At 37.7% G+C, this 25046-nt stretch overlaps 1 protein-coding gene across 3 annotated transcripts in view; it reads right to left on the bottom strand.

The window, feature by feature from the left end:
- LOC129746817 (aromatic-L-amino-acid decarboxylase-like) overlaps window positions 1-16465 on the bottom strand; it is a 39474-nt gene extending 23009 nt beyond the window's left edge. The window contains exons 1-2 of one of the 3 annotated variants that reach the window (XM_055740703.1): window positions 15988-16465; window positions 2-56 (exon numbers count right to left, since the gene is read on the bottom strand). In XM_055740703.1, coding sequence (XP_055596678.1) covers window positions 2-34 — 33 coding nt within the window. In that variant the 5' untranslated portion in view covers window positions 35-56; window positions 15988-16465. Of the gene's footprint in view, window position 1; window positions 57-208; window positions 317-15987 lie in introns of those variants that run through there. The other 2 variants (XM_055740705.1, XM_055740704.1) reach the window with 2 other exon arrangements.
- Between the last annotated feature and the right edge of the window lie 8581 nt (window positions 16466-25046).

The raw sequence follows: 25046 nt of genomic DNA, 5'->3' as shown, positions 1-25046 counted from the left end.
CGACAGGCGGTGCCTCAAACTTGTTAGAGCCCATTCCGAATTTCGTTAGGAGGAAGCTTGCAAGGTTAGCGGAAAATTTAGTCAAACATAGCATCTGTTGAAGGTGGTTTGGGGTATGAGGAAAAGGACGGAGGGCAGAGGATAATCATTTTTGGTTGTAATTATTTGGATATAACTTATCCTATAGTATTAGTTTAGGTTTATTTACCCGTGTTTCCGATGGGACTGGCATTTTGGATTAGAGGACGATAAAAACTTTACAAAATGAAACACAATTAAAAATTTGGTGAAACGAAACGCGATGGAGACACAATGTTCAGGAACAATAGAAGTAACTATACTGGCTCAAACCTCGAGGTTTGCCTGCAGCGTTTCATTATAGCAAAACAGAGTTGCCAAAGAATAACGTTAACTTGAATCATGAGTTGGCAGTTGGCATACTGATGGTTTGATTATCCCATTTGCAACATCGACACAACAAGAACATTTCCAATAAAAGTCATCTGTATACTATTTTCAACATCCAAAATTGTATATCATCAATTATAGTGTATTTTTTAAACTAAAAATTGTTCAGAAAGTAACTTTATTACTTTGTCTGTATTTGCAGTGAATCCGTTAACTTGTGCAATACTTCGCAAAAAATGAAGATTTTATTTGAACTTATTTTGAGATAGAGAGTGAGGTAACGATTGGATATTAATTAGCTCGATATCATTCACCAGATATCGAGTTGATTAATTTCCAATCGAATCGATAGACTCATCTTGTTTACCTATCATGTGCAGGGCTGAAATGCCACTATATGATCATACAGACCCCGTTCGATTTTGACAACACGCCCGTACACCCGTTATTTTTACAAAATAACTTTTATTATTATCAAAAACGTTATTTTTAGTCAATTTCCGACCATTTTTAGTCATTTTTGATTTTTTCATCATGTTCTTGATGCATTTCGCACTTTTCTTGTTTTGTTTATAATGTTTGTTTTCATTTGTCATATTTGCTGTTTTTGTCATTCTTCATCATTTATTTGTTGTTTTTTTCTCATTTTCAGTCTTTTGGCACATGTGCCAAAATCGGATGTTGCCAAATTCGAATGTTGCCAAATTCGAATGTTGTAAAAAACGATCGGGGTCTGTATTATAGACTTCAAATTACACAAAACAGTGGTACCATATCTATCATGTTTTGAAATATTCTAAATGCTACAAATTGATGGATTCTGTGATCTTTGTTTGCGTTTTTTATGTAGAAATTTTGCTCTTGAAGAAAACTTCAAAGGTAATTTTACCTCAAAAGATGACAAGATACGCCCGAATACTGAACTCTTGGAAGTTTTTAAACTTTTATGAACTCACATTATTATATGACTGAACTCTTAACCGCTCCCAGATATTTCATTCCTATGTCCAATGGCAATGGATGAATAGGAAAAATTTACCATTAAATTTAGTAGATTGGACCAAAAAACTGATCTCTCCAAAATTACAGCTCAATCGGACTTGATTTGGGGGTGCCTAAAAGCGCTCAAAGTCTGTTGTTTTACCCTCAAAAATCACTAATGTTGATGCCAAATGACTTAAAAATGCTTAAAACGTCAAAATCAAGTGTGATTTAAAAAAGTTTTGTCAAAAATCGACATTCAAATGTTTTTTTAAATTTTGATGCCAAATCACTCAGAAATGCATGAAATGCCGAGACCTGGTGTCATCTAATAAAAACAAATCCCAAAAATCGACTAAATGGGTCTTAGCCGGTTTTACGAAAAACAGCTGGAACACGCTTCCGTTTTTCTTCTTCTTCGACTTTGAAAAATGATTGTATTGTAATAATGCGTGAAAATCATATTATGTTTCGAGGTATCCAAACTTCAAAATTTGTACAAATACATTGCCTTAGTAGAAAGAACAGACTCATGTGGGTTCTGGTGACCTATGTTTTCCTGACAGTTTTACTCAAACAATGAAAAAAATATTTTTTCAAGACTATTTGATAATTCATTTTTAGGTTCTTTTACATAAATAGTTTGTCGTGTTAGATAGAAACTTTTGAAAATACATCCTTAAATCTTTCAATTAAGATTTTTATAAAGAACCCTTTAGTAATAAAATAGGACACTTACTTTCATCGATGGTTTAAATTTTACAATTAGCATCAAAATCTGGTGAACCTAGCTTAAGATTGGCAGAACTTCTCCCGCACGTATTCGGGCCAGGCAAATCAGGGCTATTTCATGTAAAACCTGGTGGAATTCGGGCATTCTATCTCCCAATTTTCAAGTCAAAATCCGGGCAATATCCGGGAAAATTTGACAAAAATTCATGAACTATTTATTCAACAAGAATGATAAAAAAAAACATTTGAATCATTACTTTTTTAACGAAAAACATAACTAGATTTTGAATCGGTTTTCAGGCTCCCAAAAAATCGTTTATTAAGTGAGAAAGTTTTGAAAAACTGTAGTTGAATTCTGAATCTGGGATTAGTTTCCGAGGTTTTGACATAAGTTCTGAGTCAAGATTGTTACAATCGAACAACCTTACTTCATCATTGTGCAACTTAGATAATCACTCGAGACCACCCACCGCACTATGCTCTATCGTCGATCGACCATAAAATGGCCCACCTAATCGACTGCAGCGTCAAGACTGGCCGTTACTCGAGCCTGTGCTGAGACAATAATCAAAATTTGATTAAGAATAACAAATTTTGAGTGTAGAGTAGAATACCTCGTTTGCTTTTGATGGACCCTCATCGGGGTCCTGTTCCTACGGTTATGCCTATACCTTTACTGAAACTCTGCAAAATTATAACTAAAAGTTGTGAGACATTTGTTGCAACTATGGTCGATGAACAGTGTTTCATTATTTATTAATAGTGTACACAGTAAACGAAAATTACCGAGTTCGGTAATTTTTTTACCGAAATTCTAACATGTGTAAATCGTTGAACTGTTTGGTAAGTTTTTCGGTAAAAATTAAATGAACATCGGTAAATCGATTCTTCATTTACCGATGTTCGTTCATTTTTTACCGAAAAAATTACCGAACAGTTTAACGATTTACACATGTTAGGATTTCGGTAAAAAAAATTACCGAACTCGGTAATTTTCGTTTACGGTGTAGGATACAGATTAGGCAGTGAAAAGAGCAGAGCCAAAAGTTCATAAATTTTGATTCTGTTCTATGACCATCTGACGGTCAGATAAAATGAGATAATCGGAAAGCACAGATTGCTTAGATTGTTGCATATTTTCAGCTAAATGCGCGGACAAATTTCCTTTAAAAAGAACAGCTCTCGTGCGGAAAGGTCATTCTTAATTCGGATTTTAAAGTGCGAACATCGAGACATTAAAGAAGACGGCAAATAAAGGCGACGGAATATCATGGGTTTACGACAAATAGCATTAATGCTTATATGTTTGCCCTTCTAAAAATCACAGGCAATAAAGAGAACTTTATAAGTATCCTATATTTTTTCTCTATTGATTTTATAAGAATCCTATAACCACAGACAAACAGACAGGACACTCTATTTTCATTCTTCGCAAAACGGCTTTTGAGCTAGGCAATGTCGCCACCAGGTAGCGCTGCTTAAATTTGAGAGAAATCAAAATTTTCCATCATGGTAGCCCTTGCGGTTTTGTTTGTTTACTTTGACAACCCGAAACCTAGAAAATTGCTAAGAAAAAAGTGGATGTGAATTCTTAATTCCTTTGTAAATTGCATGGCGATATCCGGTTATTTGAACTTCTGATGGTGCCTGGACAGTGATTCTACTTGGCGGAAAGCTAAGATCGATTATGGATTGCAGAAGCTGTTTAAAAGAAACAGTTGATTTAAATGCAGGTATGTGTATCTTGGGTAGTATTTGACCCTGAAAATCTGACCATCTGCAACATTATTTCAGAAGACATGAATCCAGCCTGTGAACCCAACTTACTCAAGTGGATTTCGGAGTACGATAACGGAGGTTGACACGGCAAATTGTTCGGAGCATGACAAACATCGTGCAGTTTATCTTGGACCTAGAAGTATCTCTCTGTTCCCAGCATGAAGCACAGTTCAGAGTTTTTTCGCTGTGTACAGTATTCTCGAAGTGTATGTGTTATAAATTTGTGTAAATGTTATAAATTTATGTATAATATCTTACTGAATAAATGACAGAAAAAATTGTTGGGTGAAAATGTTGCGGTTCCAACTTCCTTGGGAAGTTTATAAATTGAATAAATATTTAGGTACCTACAATATATTTCTTATCATAATCTTTAAATATTAGAATACAATTTAGGCTATCTAAAGGACTTGAAATGAGAACAAAGTAATGTAGTGCAGTTTTGATCTTCGTTACAAATTGTAAACAATCTTCACTCTCGACAGATCAACATAACATAATTGTGGCAGGAACATGGCAGAGTAAGTTACTATACTGGTACTGGTTATCAGGTGATTTCAGGAGACCAAGTTGGAATTCCACAGAGCTGTTTTCGAAAAATCTTGATAAAAACGTATAATAATAATTTTTGAATTATGAATCATCCTCATCAAAATCCATCTGAGAATATCCGTCAAGAATGAGCTGGTTTTCTACTCTTCAGAAAAGAAGGGTTTCACTTCATACAGATTGAATAACAATATGCTGTTCTGAAAATTATAAAACGGTTGTTTACTTTTCAAAACAAAACACCGAATTGTCAAAGGTAACCATGATCATTTCTATTATTGAAATTGATTGGTAGGCAATGTCGGCAACAGATGGCAGTGTGGTAGCTTTGCGAAAAATTTACCGGATTTTATTCAGAGTGTCCTGTCTGTTTGTCTGTGCTATAACCATACAAGTCCTCAAAGGTTTCGTCAAAATCTGATTCAAGAAGAATAATTTTCTAAAGACTTTAAATTCTTGTTCAATCAGAATACAAGAAGCGGGTTTAATATTTTATTTGATGGAAAAAAAATCGCACTAAATAACAAAGATATTTTTCTCCTCTCACAAAGTGTTAAGTTAAGAAAACAATTGTAAACAACAAAATCGATTTATGCTCCTTAAAGCCTAAAGGTATGAGCCGTTTCAAATAAAGAATTGTTAAATAAATAAACAAAGATACAACATAAGAAATTCTGGTTTCTGGTTTGGTAAAAATATATTTATCCCATTTTTCTGTATGTCATATAGCGAAAAATTCTGAATGTACCTCATAACAAATATAATAATAAAATAATAATAATGTTTTGCTATATCACCTAATAAATTAGGTTTAAAATTGGGATGGCATTCTGATATTTCAATTTTCTTATACAATACCACTTTTTTTTTAAATAAATAATTCTGAAATCTGTAAAATTAAAAAATAATATGAATTTTCAATAAATTGGAAAAATTGGTCAAAAGATTGCATGCAACAAATTTCCATACAATATTCATTGCACAAAATCGAGGTGTCGAATTATTTTAGATCGAAAATTTAAAAAAAATCTCGAATACAAAAAGTGATATACTTCCAATGCAATAAAATATCTTGAACTTTATTTATATCTCACTCGGATATTTTCGGAAAAATCGAGCGAGGGGAAGGGGAGACAAAAGAAGCATTTGATATTTGTTCCGGCCTAGGTTCCTGATAAACAGGACTCAAAACCGTAGACGCTTCTAGTTCATCTACGGGTTCATGTTTCGATCTAACTTTTGTAGCATATAAACTTAGATTACACGCAGTCGAAAATGCAAAAGACGACGATCTGCAATTTTTTTTCCAAAAAAATATGATGAAAAAAAGAAAAAGAGATCAAGTACTCCCACTCTCCCCTACTATTACTGAGGGTTGGTGGGCACTCGTTAGATGCTAGCTATCATACCATCGAAAAATTTGCGCTTTAACACGTTCGTCGCCACGGCACCCATATTCGGGTGACGGGTGTATTTCCTGGGGGGCCCCGTCACCTCAAAATGCGTGTGACGCTCTCTTACTTGAGTTTACCGCTCAGTTTCGCCACACGTTTCAAATATGGGAGTTCTCCCTCTTTCCTTTCTCTCTCTGAAAATTTCTTTGGGCCCGGCTAGTAAAACTACCAAAATGAGCATGGCGACGAACGTGTTAAAAGAGCTCTTAACAGAAACTAGTGAACCTTCATATAAGAGAAGCGACATCTGATCCCTCTTAAAATAAAATATGTGGCAACATCTTCTAAATCTTGGACAAAAAACATCCTCAGCACTGTTTTCTGGCTCAATGTTCAAGCTCTAAAGTGAACGTTCCTTCAATCCAACAAAACAATATTGAACTCCATGCCCGAAGGATCGCGATAAACGTTATGAATGACTTGAATTTCGTTAACAATCAGATAGTTTTCTAACTAGGAACACCCAACCCCGGTGGATGCTATGGTCGCATGCAGACTGAGATGGGGGGCAAACCCCTAATTCCAAGGTGTTACGCGAGCAACCGTGCCGAAGGATGAATGGGCAGGGGGGTTTAATCCTGCCCTCTAACGGAGCCTGTGGGGCACCAGGGCGCACCCCACAGTATATAGCCCTTACTGTGTTAAAGCAGGGCACTGACACAGCGGACCGTTTCTTCCCTAGCTACTCGTGGGATTCAAATAATGAACACACCAAATAAAAATAAAAATATAAAGAGTGCCGACTGCTTGCCTCAGCCGGAACCTATGGAAGCCACAGAAGGTGAGCTCGAGAGACAGCTCTCAATCGAGTCGTTCACGGGAGTGCCATCCATTTCCTCTTCCGCCTTGGACTCCCCCGCGGAAGATGAGAGCAACGATGATGGGGTTAATGTCACCATCATAAAGATCGACACGCCAATCAAAGCGAAAAACTTTGATACTCGGCAACTAAGTGGTGCGGGACGGAAGCGACTGAAGAAGTATCTCGCTCAAAATGTACCGTACGAAGAGGCTATGCGCCTTATTTCCACTACTAAATGCACACCACCTGCTAAAAATGCAAAACGGGCTCGCAGTGGAGAAAACAGTGGTTCGAGCAGCGCGGAAAAGTCAAATGCCAAAAAGGCAAAGGGACCTTTAGACCTTATGACAAAACCGGATCCCAAAGAACCAACAAAGTCTCGACCACAACAAAAAGTAAGGAGTGGGAGGTCGAATGGTGCCAATCGCCCAGTGAGACCGATCGAGAACACAAAAAGCCACAGAAATGGCAACCAAAAGCCCTCTTACAAAGAGGTTGCTAGCTCTGTTAGGGTTGGCATACTTGCCAAAAACTACCCAAGCACACAGCTGACGACAGAGCAACTTAAACTGATACAACAGGCAATAAAAAGGGCAGTTCTCGGCCAACGGTTAGAGAAACTAAAACCAAAATTTGCGCAGTGTTGTTACAAATCTGGGTTCATGGTAGTGACATGTCTTGATCAGGCCACAGCGGACTGGCTACAACAAGTCACACCAGTGCTCAAACCATGGGTAGATGCAGAGCTCATCGCCGTCGGGGAATCCCAAATTCCCAGATCGGAGATTTTAAAGGCTCACCTACCAGGAGCTGCTGAAGACGACATCGAAACTGTTCAGGCTACTATAGAAAGCCAGAATGAGGAGCTGAGCACCGAAAGCTGGAGGTTCTATAATATCCAGAAAAGGAACGAGGCTCTCGAAGTGGTCTTTACCGTGGACGAAAATTCTTTGAGGGAGTTAGAGAAAAGAAAATTCGTTATCTACTACGGATTCGGTTCCAGCAAAATCTGGAAGTTAAACCGGAAGAATCCAACAGACAGCGGAGTTGACCGAGGGGAGAACACCGTCAAAGCTGCTCAAGGACCTGGGCTGCTTAAACCGGGCCTTGTAAAGGACCAGTCGGCGATAGACCAAGTCCGATCCGCAGAAGGAGAGACGATTAGCAAAGGTACCACTGAGGCCTCACTAGATCTCAATGAACTGGAGTCTATGAACCAGGGCCAACCTATGGACCAGGGACAGAACCTCGGGACTTACGAGAACAATGAGGAGAGCCACAGTGGATCCAATGCCAATTGCTCACCGGAAGGAGCTGGGAAGTTGTATAAGGGCCGCATTTTGGAACTTAATCAACAGAAACCAGGGCCGAGCGGGATGAGCAGCGTTGGGGGTATTTCAACCTTCAAGAAACCTGTTAACACAAAACCGAAGACCGATAAAACGGCTCCGAAAACACTGAGCACATGGAGCAAACCGAAAAAGGGTAGTCAAACATGTGCAAAAGGCAAAAAGCCAGTGCAATGCCCCACATCCACGGGCAAAGCACTACCAAAATAAACACCTTAAAGTGTGTCCAGGCGAATCTTCATCATGCCGTAGGAGCCTCGTGCACACTACTCAGAAGATTCGCCGCCGAAGACCTGGACCTTGCCTTTATCCAGGAACCTTGGATTAACAAGGGTAAAGTTAAAGGGCTATACACGCCGAATGGTAAGATTCTATACGATGAAAGCAGTTCTCACCCAAGGGCTGCTTTACTAGTAAACAATAGAATTAAATTTACTCCCTTTACAGAATTCATCAGCGGAGACATCGCAGCTATACGGATCGAAATACCAACACCGAAAGGTAGGCACACGGTAAGTGTAGCGTCAGCGTATTTCCCCGGAGATAGCACAGATATACCCCCACCGATGGTTGTAGAATACATGAGAAAGTGCCGGGCTCAAAACCAGCAATTCCTCGTATGCTGCGACGCTAACGCACATCACACGCTGTGGGGAAGTACCGACATCAACGCTAGAGGTGAGTCCTTACTAGAGTTTCTTTCACAAAATAATATCGAAATTTGCAATGAGGGAAACAAACCAACGTTTATAACGAGAAATAGACAGGAAGTCCTCGACTTAACTCTATGCACACCACTACTTCTAGATAAAATTAAAAACTGGGAGGTATCGGATGAAGAATCACTGTCTGATCACAGACATATCTCATTCGATATAGTGGGAGGGTTTATAATCAAGGACGTTTATAGAGATCCCAGGAACACCAACTGGAGTCTTTACAAACACACACTTGAAGCTTGCAATCCTTTGTTGGAAACGAAAATACGAACAACAAAACAGTTAGAGGAAGCTTCAAACAATTTCACCAATAAAATCATATACGCTTTCGAAGCCAACTGCCCACTCAAGGAACGTGTTTCAAACAGGAAAGTTCCTTGGTGGAACAGACAACTAGAAAAGTTGAGGAAAAAAACAAGAAAACTTTTCAACAAAGCAAAAGCTAACTCAAACTGGGACGATTATCGTAAATCCCTAACTGAGTACAATAAAAACATTCGAAAAGCTAAGAGGAGTAGTTGGAAGCACATGTGTGAAACCGTGCAAACTACACCCGAAGCTGCCAGACTCCAGAAAGTTCTATCAAAAGAACATTCTAATGGACTGGGTCAATTGAAGAAAAAGAATGGGGAGTTCACTACAAACCCAAATGAAACGCTTCAATTACTACTAAGTACGCATTTCCCGGAATCCATCGAAGGAACAGAGATTAATGACATTCCGATTGAAAGACTCACTCGGGATGTCAGACGTGATGAAGCACTTCGCAAATCACGCACAATCTTTACACCTTCAATGGTTAACTGGGCAATAAGTACATTCGAGCCATTTAAAGCGGCTGGTGAAGATGGAATTATACCAATTCAAATACAGCAAGCTAAACAAATGGTAATACCTGCCTTGGTAGAGATGTTCGTCGCCAGTATGACCCTCTGTCATATTCCAACTCAGTGGAAAAAGGTGCGCGTGATCTTTATCCCGAAACCAGGGAAAAAAGATAAAACTCAACCTAAGGCATTCAGACCTATCAGTCTAACGTCCATTATTTTAAAAATAATGGAGAAGATACTTGACGAGTATATTAAATCGCAGTATCTTAGCTTAAGTAAGCTAAACAACTTCCAGTTTGCTTACAAAAAAGGTATGTCCACGGTTACGGCCTCACATACCCTTACACAAAAACTAGAAAAGACTCTAGAGGCAAAAGAAATAGCACTCGCTTCTTTTTTAGACATTGAAGGGGCATTCGACAACGCATCTCACACTTCAATCGAAACAGCTATGAAAAGACGAGGGTGCCACCCGGCAATCGTTAACTGGACCAGTGCCATGCTAATAAACAGAACCATTTATGCAAGCTTGGGAGGGCTTACAATCAAAGCCACACCAACGAAGGGATGTCCCCAAGGCGGGGTTCTATCACCGTTGTTGTGGTCCTTGATAGTGGACGACCTCCTAAACAAACTTGTATCCATGGGATTCGAAGTTATTGGCTTTGCAGACGACGTAGTTATTATAGTTCGGGGAAAACATGAGAATGTGATGTCTAATAGAATGCAATCTGCACTTAATTACGCACTATTCTGGTGCAGGGAAGAGGGACTGAACATAAACCCTTCCAAAACTACCGTGATAGCCTTCACTAGGAGACGAAAAATTACACTAAAACCTCTAACATTAGATGGGGAAGTGTTAAACCTCGAATCACAAGTGAAATATTTAGGCATAGTACTAGACTCAAAGCTATCATGGAACCCACAGATAGAGCATGTAATCGCTAAGGCTACAACAGCTCTATGGGTCTGCCTGAAAGGAGTAGGGAAAAAATGGGGACTAAGGCCGAAAATCATCCATTGGATATTTACAGCTATAATAAGACCCAAAATCTCTTATGCCTCCTTAGTATGGTGGACCAAAACTATGCAAATTACAGCCCAGAAAAAACTAGCGAAGCTTCAAAGACTAGCAACGCTAGCTATAACTGGCGCTAAGCGAAGCACACCGAATGAGGCTCTAAATGCACTACTTAATATTCTGCCTCTACATCAATTCATTGAGTTAGAGGCGGAACGTAGTGCCTTGAGACTCTCCAAACACAAAACGCTCTATGAAGGAGATCTTACAGGACATCTCAAAATCCTAAAGAAATTTAAATTAAACTCACTTATTGTGAAAAATGATGACTGGATGGAGCCCATTTTTAACCGTGACATACCATACAATGTAACTATCAATGATAGGGACGTGTGGGAGTCAGGTGGACCTGCGGTTCCTCCCAGATCTATCCTATTCTTCACTGATGGGTCAAAAATGGATAATAGAACTGGGGCAGGGGTTTTCGGACCTAGACTCAGGATCTCAATTCCTATGGGAAACTGGCCAACAGTATTCCAAGCTGAAATTCAAGCAATTCTAGAATGCACTTTAGCCTGTTTGAAAAGGGGATACAGGTACACAAGTATCTGCATATTCTCTGACAGCCAGGCTGCTCTTCGAGCACTAAGTACGTTCACATGTTACTCCAAACTAGTTTGGGAGTGTATAGTTGCACTAAGAAACCTGGCCATAAGGAACAGAGTATCTTTATTCTGGGTACCAGGCCACTGCGGTATCCTAGGGAACGAAGAAGCAGACCAACTAGCTAGGGAAGGATCTCAGGGACTGTTGATTGGACCTGAACCTTTCTGCGGAGTATCGAGAAGTGCCTTGACTATGGAGCTCAAGAACTGGGAAAGCACCACTATTGTTTCCAACTGGAAAACAGCGGAGGGAGCAACTCAGGCAAAAAGATTCATTGATCCAAGCGCACGACTCTCCAAAAACATGTTGAATTTGAGTAAGCACGAGTTAAGTACTTACACAGGTCTCTTGACCGGACATTGTCCAACAAAACAGCATCTCAAAAGGATAAACATAATTCAAAACGATGACTGTCGGTTCTGCGGGTTCGAAAAAGAAACTGCAGAGCATCTTCTATGCAACTGCTGCGCCCTCCTAAATAGGAGAGAGCGAGTACTTGGGGCAAAGTTAATAAGCGCACAAGACATATGGTTGCATATCAGCCCTAAGAAGGTTATATCATACATCTTTGATATTATACCCGATTGGGATAAAATGCTTAGTCAGCAATCAACTGTCACTCCAATCAATAGTGCAGGTGAACCTGAAAGCATATAGTAACGCGGGGAAAATACCACAATAGATCAGCTACTGGTCGCAGTGGGCTCTCCCCTACAAGAAAAAAAAAACTAGGAACACGATTCACCAAAGCATTGAAAAAAATTGCAACTAATCATAAAATCATATGACCAGCTTTAAAATTATCTGTTTGAATTATAACAACAATCACAATACCTTCCTTGGTTGAGTTTCAATAAGAAAGGTAAAAGCTCTGCGACAAATGCTCGGATCGATTGGAATCGATTTTGACAGTTCCTTTGTTTTGGAATTGGAATTTTGTGTTTGAGACGTCGCTTCTCTTACATGTAGGTTCACTACAGAAACAAGTTTCACCGAGATCCTACATGTATGTGTGTGCCGATTAAATTATTTTCACTGATGTTTTCAATGATATTTTTGCTTAAATAATGCATGAAAAAACCCCTAAAAATGTTTTTACCATTTAAGTTTTCTTTCTTAAGTTTTTTTACATTAATGTTTTTCGAATCAAACCGCTGTTTTTGACCATACATCCTGAAACCTTCAGAACGGTAAGGTAAGTTTAATCTGTATAACTAAATTCTTTAGTAACAAAATAGGGAAATTATTTTCGACGATGTTAACAATGTTAAAAATATGTTTAACAAAATTATTTGCCAGAGATTTGCGATTAGAATTCCTTGACAAAATAATCATCCTGAAATTTTTATCTTCATTGTAAAACTAATTGACGAGCTGAATCTAAACCTCAATTTTGAATATCATTTTTAAATCTGAATTCTATATCTGAATTCAAAATTTGAATTTTGAATCTGTTTCCGGTATTCAATACGATTTCTAAATGTAAATTCAGATCTGAATTTTAAATAAGAGCCAAGATGTGTTTCAGAGCTTTCAATCAGAATCTAGAATTTAAATTTTGAAGATTTTGATCAGTCTGCATTAATTATTTCAATCATTTTTTATCCGTCTTGTGAATCTCAATATAAACTTCGAATTATGCATCTGATTCTGATTTTTCAATTTGGAATGGCTATTTTGAAGTTTTTTTTATCTATGAGTTTTTTATATTTTTAATTGCTATTTTGATGCTAAATAAACAAAGATGCAAAAATAAACAAATAAACAAATAAGTCAATGAACTTCGAATCTGATTATCAAACAAAATCTGAGGATGTTTCTTTTTTTTCATATTCGAAAAATTATTATCTAGAATATTGAAAACGCATATGCGTTTCATAAAACATGAGACAAAATTTATGAAAGACCAAATTTGAACCAGAACTTCAAAACACCTTTTAAATTCAAATTTTTAATGATGATGAATAAAGTTGATGCGAACTTAAAATCACGAATCTTAAACTGGATACAGAATTCGAAATATGAAAACAGAGATACGATTTTGATAATATTGAACCAAAACCTTCCAAATGAGTTTAATCTCATTTAAAATTTAATATTCAGAACTGAAATTCAATCAACAAGTGAGAAAATTCTGGCGTATGTGGGATGCCTGAGAATTTATCAAGATAACACCTGATCTCGACGTTTTATGACTTTCTAAGACATTTGGCATTGAAATTAAAATTACTATTTTGAGATTTCATCTGGCCCCACCTTGTTGATTTTTGAAATTTTTAAATCGATTTTTGACCAAAAACTTTTTTTTTTTTTTTTAAACGAACACAAACACATACAGGATCTCAATGAAACTTAATGTTTCCTCGAAGAGATTCCTTTCACTTAACTCTAAGCGTACATCTTTTGAGGATATGATGGCTAGCATCTTACAAATGCTAAAACCACCAACCCACAGAAAGTGTACTATGTATGCCATGACCGGGATTTGATCTCATGACCGTTGGCTTAGAAGACTGGAAGGCTATCCTCTACGCCACGGGCTGCGGCTCAAGATAATACCAGCTTTCAACTTTTTATGCATTTTTAAGTCTTTGGGAATTAAAATTAAAAATTCATTTTTTTTTCTTTTGGTCCCCCATTTGGTGATTTTGGGGGGTAAAAAACCGAAACTTGGAGCGCTTTGAGGCACCCCTAAATCAAGTCCGATTGAGCTGAAATTTTGCCCAGGTTTTTTTTAGGTTTCAAAAAACGTAGGTATGTGGTCGGTTATCAAAATTCAATCATTAAATTTTTCCCATACATACATTATAGCCATCCTAATGAGTAGGTTTCAAATATAATTAAAAAAAAAAGTTCACTTTTCACAGAGTAATTCTAACATCCTGAATTAATTGTCTGCCAAACTTCCATGTTCCATCATTTGAATGGGTGTCAATTTTTGAACTTCCACAAACCAATCTCGGTACATGAGGCTAGCTGCTAGACCAATATTGTCAGCCAATTTAGCAGACAATCAACCGACGGTAATTGAGTTATACGGAGCTATTTTGCTTACTTAATTTTATCAAAGCGAACCCTCGTCTGTACATCATCATCATCGTCACCTTTTCACACTGAGATGTCAGTTGAAAAGGGTGACGGGATTTGTTTTTGTCTAAAATAAAAATAAGAAAAAGGTTATGATATTTCATGATAAACATAGAAAAATAACAAAACGCACAACGATTGAATTAAATCATAGCTTCTGCACCGTTTTTGTGCTTATCAGCTATTTCAATCAAAAACCGCTATTAGAGTATGCACAAAATTACGAGGCACTTGAAGTCAAGTGCAAACAAAAACAAATATTCTTCGAGGGAGATACTTTTCTTTTCCGTAAAAAAAAAGAAGTGAAATGAACAAGAAGCTCATACTCAATGAGATTATTCTGTTTACAAAACAGTCTTGCAGATAGCCAATTGAAATAAACCGAGTGGTTATACAAAAAAACTTTGCAATTTTAACTTGCATTTTGAGTGGGAATTCTCATGATGAACTCTGTTATAAGATTCAGAAATTCTGATTCCGATTCTGAATTCTGAATCCTGATTCTGAGTTCTGAGTTCTGAATTGTGATTCTGAATTCTGATTCTGAATTCTGATTCTGAATTCTGATTCTGAATTCTGATTCTGAATTCTGATTCTGAATTCTGATTCTGAATTCTGATTCTGAATTCTGATTCTGAATTCTGATTCTGAATTCTGATTCTGAATTCTGATTCTGAATTCTGATTCTGAATTCTGATTCTGAATTCTGATTCTGAATTCTGATTCTGAATTCTGATTCTGAATTCTGATTCTGAATTCTGATTCTGAATTCTGATTCTGAATTCTGATTCTGAATTCTGATTCTGAATTCTGATTCTGAATTCTGATTCTGAATTCTGATTCTGAATTCTGATTCTGAATTCTGATTCTGAATTCTGATTCTGAATTCTGATTCTGAATTCTGATTCTGAATTCGGATTCTGAATTCTGATTCTGAATTCTGATTCTGAATTCTGATTCTGAATTCTGTTTCTGAATTCTGATTCTGAATTCTGATTCTGAATTCTGATTCTGAATTCTGATTCTGAATTCTGATTCTGAATTCTGATTCTGAATTCTGATTCTGAATTCTGATTCTGAATTCTGATTCTGAATTCTGATTCTGAATTCTGATTCTGAATTCTGATTCTGAATTCTGATTCTGAATTCTGATTCTGAATTCTGATTCTGAATTCTCTGATTCTGAATTCTAAATTCTGATTCTGAATGCTGAATTGTGATTCTGATTTCTGAATCTGAATTCTGATTCTGAATGCTCATTCTTTATTCATTTCTTAACTTAAGTAGGATGATTTGTTTTTCGAACTGCGAATGCCTTAGCTGTTGTCTCTGGTTTAATATTTTTCACGTTGAACTAAATGTTTAACATTCACTTTTTTACTGAAGGTCACATCACGCTAAAGTTTCGCGAATCGGCTCAAGTTTGTTCCGTACGCCTTAGAGATTTATTTCATTATCCGGAATCATTACTTGCTTAACCACTTTTTAACTGCCCCAATTCCGGCTGCCCTTGATTCGAATCGATTCGATTGAAAGTTTGATTTTCCAACGATTCTAAACCCAATAGCCAGTCCCATTGAAATCGAACATTCCAAAATAAAGCTTACCTTAGATTAAACCTTATTAACAACTGAACTCAAAATGACACTTCAAATTTAAATTGTTTTAAAACAAATCCACTTAAGGTTGTGAACAGCACACTTGAATCAGAAAAATTAAAAAATGTTTTCCCGCCACTGCTGCAATAAAATTGAACTGTGAATGAAGCAAAAAAAAAATCTGCACTTGAAATCACTGAACCAGCATTTGTCACACTTGGCCGAGTCCGGAAAACCGTCGTCGGTCGTCCACTTGTCTTGACCGAAAGCACTTCCGGAAGTCACAAAGCCACAGAGAAGAGTGCGTGCGTGGTTTCTGCACACACAGCCCGCATTCAACAGGTTGGACACCCCCACAACAGCCCTCCACACACTAGATATTTGTCACTCAAGAACGAACGAAAGCACGCACGCACGCACGATTTCGAACAACACAAGGAGTTGGTAGGATATTTTATTCAGCAGCCACTAGACAACACACGAGAAGTGCACACGATCGTACCGTTTCTATGCTACTGAAAGTTGAACCTGCTCTTGACAGGGTTTTTAAGGTTGAAGCACTGACTGAGGACTGAATGAGCTTCCTCCCCCAATATAGCCATAGTCGAGAAGGGTAGAACAACGAAAGCTTCGCCGTTTTGCCGTTCCATCATAAAGCCAACTGGTTTTCGAATTTTGTGCGATTCGCTCATTCTCACGTTTCCATTTGCCATTCTGACTTCTGTCTGAGTAGTAAATCGACTCTCAAAAGAACGCTTGGAAACTGGAATCGTACGAGCTTTTCTTCCATCCTCGGTAGTGGCTGTTAATCTACTAAATAAAGTTGAATTTAACTTAAGGTTTAACGATATTTACGATAAGAGTCGAAAAAGTCAGTTAAGAAATACACTGAGAATTCAGATTCAAAATTTTAAATGCTAAATTATTTAGGCAGATTTGCAATTGTTCTAACCTTTTCATTATAAAGCTTAGTGCATTAGAAATGAAACAGTTACAAATGCGCGTATCTCTATACCATCCGTTTGATCGAAATACTTTCTATGAAGGAAATGAAGCTAATTTTAGGATAATTCATGAAAAAATTTGAAAAAAATAACCGTTTTTTGTAAGAAAAAAACTCTTCTTTATTCTTGGTATCTCCCATCGGCTGGCGCACACTTTTTTCGGTCATGATATTGATCAGTTTTTCCAACTTATACTTCGTCTAATCTGATTTTGAGGTGGATGCATCCTTCTCCTTCAATCTCTGCTACTTTTTGGTCCAATACTTTTCTAGAAGAAATTGAGTGCAATTTGGTGTATACAACTGTTATGAAATTAACAAAACTTGATTATATTTGACTAATTTAAAAGCGTTTTAAACAGAATAACTGCTAAAAATTTATATTTTTTATATTTTGTGTGGAATAAATACTACACCTAAAAAATAAAAAATAAACCAGATTTGTATCAAAATTCAAAATAAGCAAACTATTTTCAAGAAAAAAAAATTTCAGTCCAAAAATTTGGTATTTAACTGACCAAAATGTGTACCTATAGTGAAAATTTTTAATACCAACGCCATCAAAAGATGAGTATTTTTGTGCACTTAAACTTTGCTGAACAAAGCATGTTGATTGTATCATCGTGTGAAGAGCTTTTTACGCTTTAATCCTTAGTAAAAATAACAAACTAGGATATTTTTTTATTTAATTTATCAAATTCGTCCTAATAAATACCTACTTAAAAACCAAAACACTTGCAGAAAAGACTTGGATGGTTTCAGGGAATCATCAGAAGGCCATATGCCAAATTGGAGCTGAATAGGACAACGGGAAGAGGTTGCACTGAATCTCAAGTGTGAAAGGGATTCTGAGACATTGTGTCCTCAAGAAGCATACAAAACTGATTTTTCATCAAATATTTTTTTCTTCACCAATCTATTCCTTGATTATGTTGATTTGATGAAAATTTTAATATAGACTAACATTTCACCTGAAGACTGCAACTCGATTGGACTCAGGACAAATAAGTTATGACATATGGCCTTCTGATGATTCCCTGAAACCATTCAAGTCTTTTCTGCAAGTGTTTTGGTTTTTAAGTAGATATTTATTAAGACAAATTTGATAAATTAAATAAAAAAAAATATCCTAAATTGTTATTTTTACTAAGGATTAAAGCGTAAATAGCTCTTCACACGATTATACAATCAACATGCTTTGTTCAGCAAAGTTTAAATGCACAAAAATCCACATCTTTTAATCGCGTTGGTATTAAACAAATTTTACGAGAGGTACACATTTTGGTCAACAACAGCAACATTTTTGGACCAAAAAAAAAATTTTTCACGAAAATAGCTTGCTTGTTTTGAATTTTGATACAAATTTGTTTAATTTTTTATTTTTCACGTGTAGTAGTTAATCCAAACAAAATTTAAAAAAATATATATAAATTTTGTAAAAATTTTTGGACCCAAAATTTATTCAAAATCAAATTTTTTGAAAGTGGATTTTTTCAAAGATTGCGTTTTCGGAACCTCTAAACATGATTTTTTTTAGTCGGCCCCATACAAAAGTTTGTTCTCCATATCCTAATCTACCATTTGGAGAGTGAGCCCCCAGATTTCCAAACATAATGCAATTTTGGGACACCCTAATATACAGTTATTATTTGAATAATCAACTGTTTTGTCAACTATCATATGATAATGATGGATTCTGAAGGAAACTAAGCAAATTTTTTTTTCTTTTTCTCTTGCATCGTAAATATCTCAAAAACGCGTGAATATTAAATTTTGAAAAAAAAAAAATAGGTCGTATAGTACTGTTTACAGGCAGTAAAATGCTGTCAAAAATTTGAAAGTCGGATTACTAGTGAATGAGCTATCAGCAAAAGAAAGTGTCCCATTTCTAAAAGAACTAAGTTTTACTACAATATTTTCAAAACACTACGTTCAAATGGATACATCTTCCTAAATTTTTAAATGAAAAAAATACTGACTGCACTGGAAGTGCACTGTGTATTGTAGAATTATTGATACGGTTGGCCAAGAAGCAGTAGATTACTGGTTCAAATATTGTACAGTGTAGTCAGTACCAGTAGTCAGACTTTTTTCAAATTTTAAAAGTTTTTCAATTTTCTTCAACTTCTCTGACAATTTAACTTTTTCTGATACACTCATTTTCAATAAAAAATACTAAGACTTATAGTTATAGAATAGGGAAATATACTTAAACAGTAACATTCAAAGTTCACATTTTGCTGAGTAAACGGTACCCCAGAGATGAAAATATTTGCTTCCTTGGAACAACTTCTGACTCCGACAGTTAGAAAGGCGGCTAGGACAAAATTGTGCGTTTGATGTGCCTTTGACACATTGAAAGTTCAAGTGCTTTTCATTGCACTGTTATTAAACTTTCAAGTTCCGAACGGCACCAATTTGGAACATCTATGTACCGTCTAGAATAGGGTTACCATACGGAACTAGATTTCTGAGAACCAGTATGGATTTTTTCCATACGCTCGGTAACTTCAAACCTGATTGTTTTTACATCCTTATGCATATCAAACATGGATAGTGTGTGGGCCAAGCTCAACACGATTAACGGATTGTGAATATAACATGCACTCACTATGCAACAGCTCTTATATGAATGCTGTCTATCGCTGGAGTTCACCATCGATGTTGGGCTTCGCTGCTATAACAGGCCTCGCCTGTACCTAAGCATCGATGAGACGATAGTAAGTCACTTTGGCATTAGGTGGTTTCCACATTTGGCGATCCTTTCAGGAGCCTATTTTTGGCCAAGATTATTGAGAAATTAATTTTTATTAATGTATTTTAATTTTTCAGTATGAGAAAAACCAAAATTCAGATGCATTTAGCCAAGTAACAAAGGATTTATTCTTTGAAAATTGGCGAATTGATGTGAGCTTTGTAAGCTGGGCTAAAATGCGAGCTGTGTATGCTGCGCTGAATGCGAGCCTTGTGTGCTGCGCCTGAATGCCAGCTGTGTATGCTGCGCTACATGCGGGCCATGTGTGCTGCGCCTGAATGCGAGCTGTGTATGCTGCGCCTGAACGCGAGCTTTGTATGCTGCGTCAAATGCGAGCCGTGTGTGCTGCGCCTGAATGCGAGCTGTGTATGCTGCGCTAAATGCGAGCTGTGTGTGCTGCGCCTGAATGCGAGCTGTGTATGCTGCGCTGAATGCGAGCCGTGTGTGCTGCGCCGAATGCGAGCCGTGTGTGCTGCGCCTGAACGCGAGCTTTGAATGCTGCGGCAAATGCGAGCCGTGTGTGCTGCGCCTGAACGCGAGCTGTGTATGTTGCGCTAAATGCGAGCTATGTGTGCTTCGCCTGAATGCGAGCCGTGTGTGCTACGCCTGAATGCGTGCTGTGAATGTTGCACCAAATGCGAGCCATGTGTGCTGTGCGATTGGTTGAAAAAAATGACTAGCGCCTCTGAATGTGATCTTTGTGCGATGCGCTAAATGAGAGCTTCACGTGTAATACGAGCCAATTGAGCTGCACCGCAATTCGAGCTATGCATGATGCTCCAGAACCTAATACGAGCCGGAAAAGATTACGTATCTTAAATTCAATTATTTTGTATATAAATATGCTGCGCCCAACACCAAATGTATTGAGGTTTAGTGCGAACTACTAGATCTGCGCCGGAATGCGCTCTTTCTATGCTACACTTAGTATGAGCTTGATACGCTGCAATGAATGAGAGATAAGTGTGGCCCGTAAGTGAATAAAATACGCCTAGATGCAAGTTAATCGTGCTGTGCCAAAATTCGGTTTGAAATTTTTGCATCTTTTAGCAAACTGCCCAGCAGATCATTATGAGCCTAATGTGCTACGCCTAGAAGCAAGTCCAATGTGCTGCTCATTCATAGGAGCTTAAAGCATAACTGTACTACGTTACAATTTTACGAGGGAGCTAACTGGGCTGTGCTACTTACGTGCGAAGCAGAAATGTAGACACGTACATGTAAGTCTGCTAAACGGTAATCTACACACTGGGGAATGGTTCTAATACACAACATGCGAATTAAAATAGCCAAAGTCTGTATTCTGTGGATTCTGTTCTAAGTAATTAATCAAAAACATCTTCAAAAGCGAGATAGATGCGCGCATAAACGTGAATTCTATAGTGCTGCAACACGCAAAACAAAGCATTGCTAACCGAGTCTTAAACTAGTGACAGTTTGCTATGTAATCCGTTAAAACATTACAGGAAAGAAGTACGGGAAAGAATAAAGATTCACGAGACAGTTTTTCAGAATAAAAATCCATGTAGCCAATCGGAGCATCATGAACAAGTGAAAACACTTTAACAGGAAGTTGAACAGGAGTTGAAGAGATAACAGCGGATTGCATTTTTTTTCATTTTTTATTCGAGAAGAGGGTGAATGTGTGGGCCAAGCTCAACACGATTAACGGATTGTGAATATAACATGCACTCACTATGCAACAGCTGTTATATGAATGCTGTACTATCGCTGGAGTTCACCATCGATGTTGGGCATCGCTGCTATAACAGGCCTCGCCTGTACCTAAGCATCGATGAGACGATAGTAAGTCACTTTGGCATTAGGTGGTTTCCACAGATAGTGGCAAGTAAATTGACGCGATTTATACCGATATTTCAGCGGCATTTGATTCTGTAAACATTCTACTGAAAAAAATGTTTAGATTGGGATTTTCCGAACGATTGTGTGCGTGGATTAGAAGCTATCTAACGGATCGTCGATTGGCTGTAAAAATAGGTTCTGCTGAATCCTCGGACTTTATTCCGAAGTCTGGGGTACCCCAAGGCAGCAATCTGGGTCCTTTATTGTTTACGCTCTTTTGTAACGACATCAACTTGGTGCTGATTGGATGTGGAGTTCTCCTGTACGCAGACGACCTGAAAATATTTCTAGTCATAAACAGTCAAGCTGATTGTTATGAATTGCATCGCTTCTTGGACGCAGTCGTGAATTGGTGCCGTAATAACTTACTGGTTTTGAGCGTTGCGAAGTGCTGTATTATCACGTTTGGGCGTAGGAAAAATCTTTTCATGCATAATCACGATATTCTGTGCGAGCAGTTGCAACGTGTTGAGGAGACAAAAGATCTTGGCGTTTTTTGGACAGTCATATGACTTTTAAGCGTCATTACTATGTGGTACTCGAAAAGGCAAATCGAATGCTGGGATTTATTATACGTTTGAGCAAAGAATTCACTGATCCAGTGTGATTGCGAGCTCTGTATTGCTGCCTGGTGCGATCGATTCTCGAATCTACGAATCTAGTATGGTGGCCTTTTGAAGCTTCATGGAAAGCGCGTTTTGAAGCCATCCAACGTCGGTTCGTGCGTTACGCTCTTCGTGAGCTACCTTGGGAGAATCCTTTAAATTTACCGCCATACGCTCATCGTTGTGCCCTGCTTGAACTTCATACGCTGTCGGATCGTCGTTCCATCGGTCAATCGCTGTTTGTGGCTAAGATACTTCGTAACGAAATTGACTGCTCCTAGCTACTTTCTCGCTTTAATATTTATGCTCCAGAAAGAACATTGCGTAATAGAAACTGGCAAACCCTTGCATAATCCGGGCATTGGATTTTAAAATTTTCAATCAAAAACCGGGCAATATCCAAGCAAATCTGACCAAAATCCAGCTTTTCTTTACATTTACATTTCCAAAAAATGTTTGCTCGTGTATTTCGATGAAACAAGCTCAAAAAATGGAATGCTTAATCTTAACTATTACTCCCACCCAACAAATTGATAGCATTTGAATGACATTAAATAGCTTTGTTTTATTTAGATTCCATAAAGTTTTCCTAACTCTTTTGAAAAAAATTTGCATTGTACTCTTTTAAGCATTGCGGGATATGGTAACCCTAGTATAGAACGCACATACTGCTTTTGCATTTTGACTCGCCTGCTTTTTTTTTAAATCCATTTCTTGGCACGGTAAAAAATGACTGTACATTGGATTCTTTTTTAAACGATTAAAGAAATCGTTTAAAGAAAGCTCAAAACAACTGGAAAGAAATTATCGCTTATTTCGATTAAAGTGGCCAACTTGCACTGTAAATCGATCATTTCCAGCCTGATAGACCATCCTGAGGTGATTTGAGAGAAATCGGGAAGCTCAAAGATTTGTTTTGGATATTGTTTTCTGATACGGTTGTTCCGGAACTTCCGCAGAACCTCTAAACGGCCATTCCATGCCTCTACCGAGAAGCAACGTCCGGATCCATTGACCACCTATGAGTGGTTTGGAAAAAGCGGCGGACCTGTTTTCGATATGCTCAAAAATCGTCTTATTTCGAGAAAACCGTTGAAAAAATCGTTTAAAATAAAACCGTCGAAGTAACCAAAAGTTCGAATATATGTAATTTATTCTGGAACGAATGAACTCCGTTGAACCACCCTTATACCAGAAAAGGCTCAGTAGCAGTATCGTCGTGCTGCTAGCATTAATCGTTGGCGTTTCGCGCCAAAATATCATCGATATTCCTCGGGCCTCGGGTTTTCCAAAGGGTCGAGACAAATTTAGCTCTAGGCTCGATCTCCTCTCTCAACCAGCCATCATCGGATACGGTAACCAAGTCAGCGTCCCTTAGGACTCGACTCAAAGGCCTAAGTAGCCAAAGTCGGTGGTCTAGAGAGAGACCAAAGTCAGTGTTTGAGTCAGCATAATTGTGTCAAATGTCCACCTAAATTGTAATTAGAAATTAGTTGTAAAAATACAGTCCACTAAATCGTTTGCAATGTTATAAAGAATGTGTACGGTTATTCTATAAAGAAAGGTCTGATGCTATCGATCCATGCGATCAGGGGCGATCCTGAATATTACCTAAGGAACGAACTCATGAGTTCACATAGAGCTGTTAAAAAGTTCAAAATGCTATTTCAAAAGGCTATTTGCTGTTCAAAATGCTATTTCTTCATTAAGTTCAGCCAATACTCAAAAAAGCTTAAAACTACTGTTTTGGTTTCGGTTTCTACTTTTGGTTGGTTTGGTTTTTAAGTTGGTATAAAGGAAAACCATCTTTTTACGTAGATACTTCGCTTTTTTTTAACATAAATAGCTAGTAGCAGACTTTGCAATACGTCTTTTTGTACAGGTCAATAGTTCGTAAAAAATCTCATAGTGCCGATGTTGTCTTGCAGATAGGCTGTCGCGAGTCTGGTTTTGGCCGCCGACCGTGGCTTAGAGGATAGCGTTCAAGTCTTCTATACCAGAGGTCATGAGATCGAGTCTCGGTCACGGCACACATAGTACTTTTTCTGTGGGCTGGTGTTGTTAGCATCAGTACGATGCTAGCCATAAAACCCTTGAAAGATGTACGCTTTAGTCTTGAGTAGAATTTTGATCTCTTAACAAAATATTTTTTTTTTCGATTATAGTCGTTTTACCATCTTTATGGCATTCGCGACTTTTTCGACGTTACAGTTGGCGGATCGTTATTGAAAAACTTATCCGGTACAACACACGCAACACACGGTAACACGCGGTAACACACGCAATACATTCACACCATAACCGTACATACGAAGCCATGGGGTCCGAGTATGGTGTACGCGTTGCATTGAAGATTTGTCCAGTGTTCTGCATCGCTAATTGAAAAATTAGCGACGCTAATTAAATCGCTAACCCATTCAAATTTAGCGATCGCTAATTAAAACCGCTAAATCAGCTTTAAAAGTTATTGCTTCAAGTTTAAAGCGCTAATCGCTAATCGCTAACTGTTGACTAACAATAACGTAAACAGCATGGCCAGAGGATGGATTATCGTTGCATCTCAATTCGTTTGCTCAAAAACTTACAAATATGGTGGATTATTTATTGTGCCCAGTCTGAAGAAAATTTTTTTTTACCAGGTTTCACTTTTTTTCAAAATAGGAATGCAAAATTCTTATGATAGGAGCATTGCCAAACGTGGATTTATAAAAACTAAATGAAATAAAAATCCAAATTTATTCTATGGCGATTTTATCTTATCTTAATTTTGCCTGATTTGAAAAACCAGTGAAAACTGTATTGTGAAAAGTAAATATCTCATCCACTTCAAAAAAGTTGTAGA

Source organism: Uranotaenia lowii, chromosome 2 (genome assembly GCF_029784155.1).
Source record: "Uranotaenia lowii strain MFRU-FL chromosome 2, ASM2978415v1, whole genome shotgun sequence".
Taxonomy (NCBI): Eukaryota; Metazoa; Arthropoda; class Insecta; order Diptera; family Culicidae; genus Uranotaenia; species Uranotaenia lowii.
The sequence above is the reverse complement of the archived record's forward strand: the minus strand, read 5'-3'. Positions and strand labels throughout refer to the sequence as shown.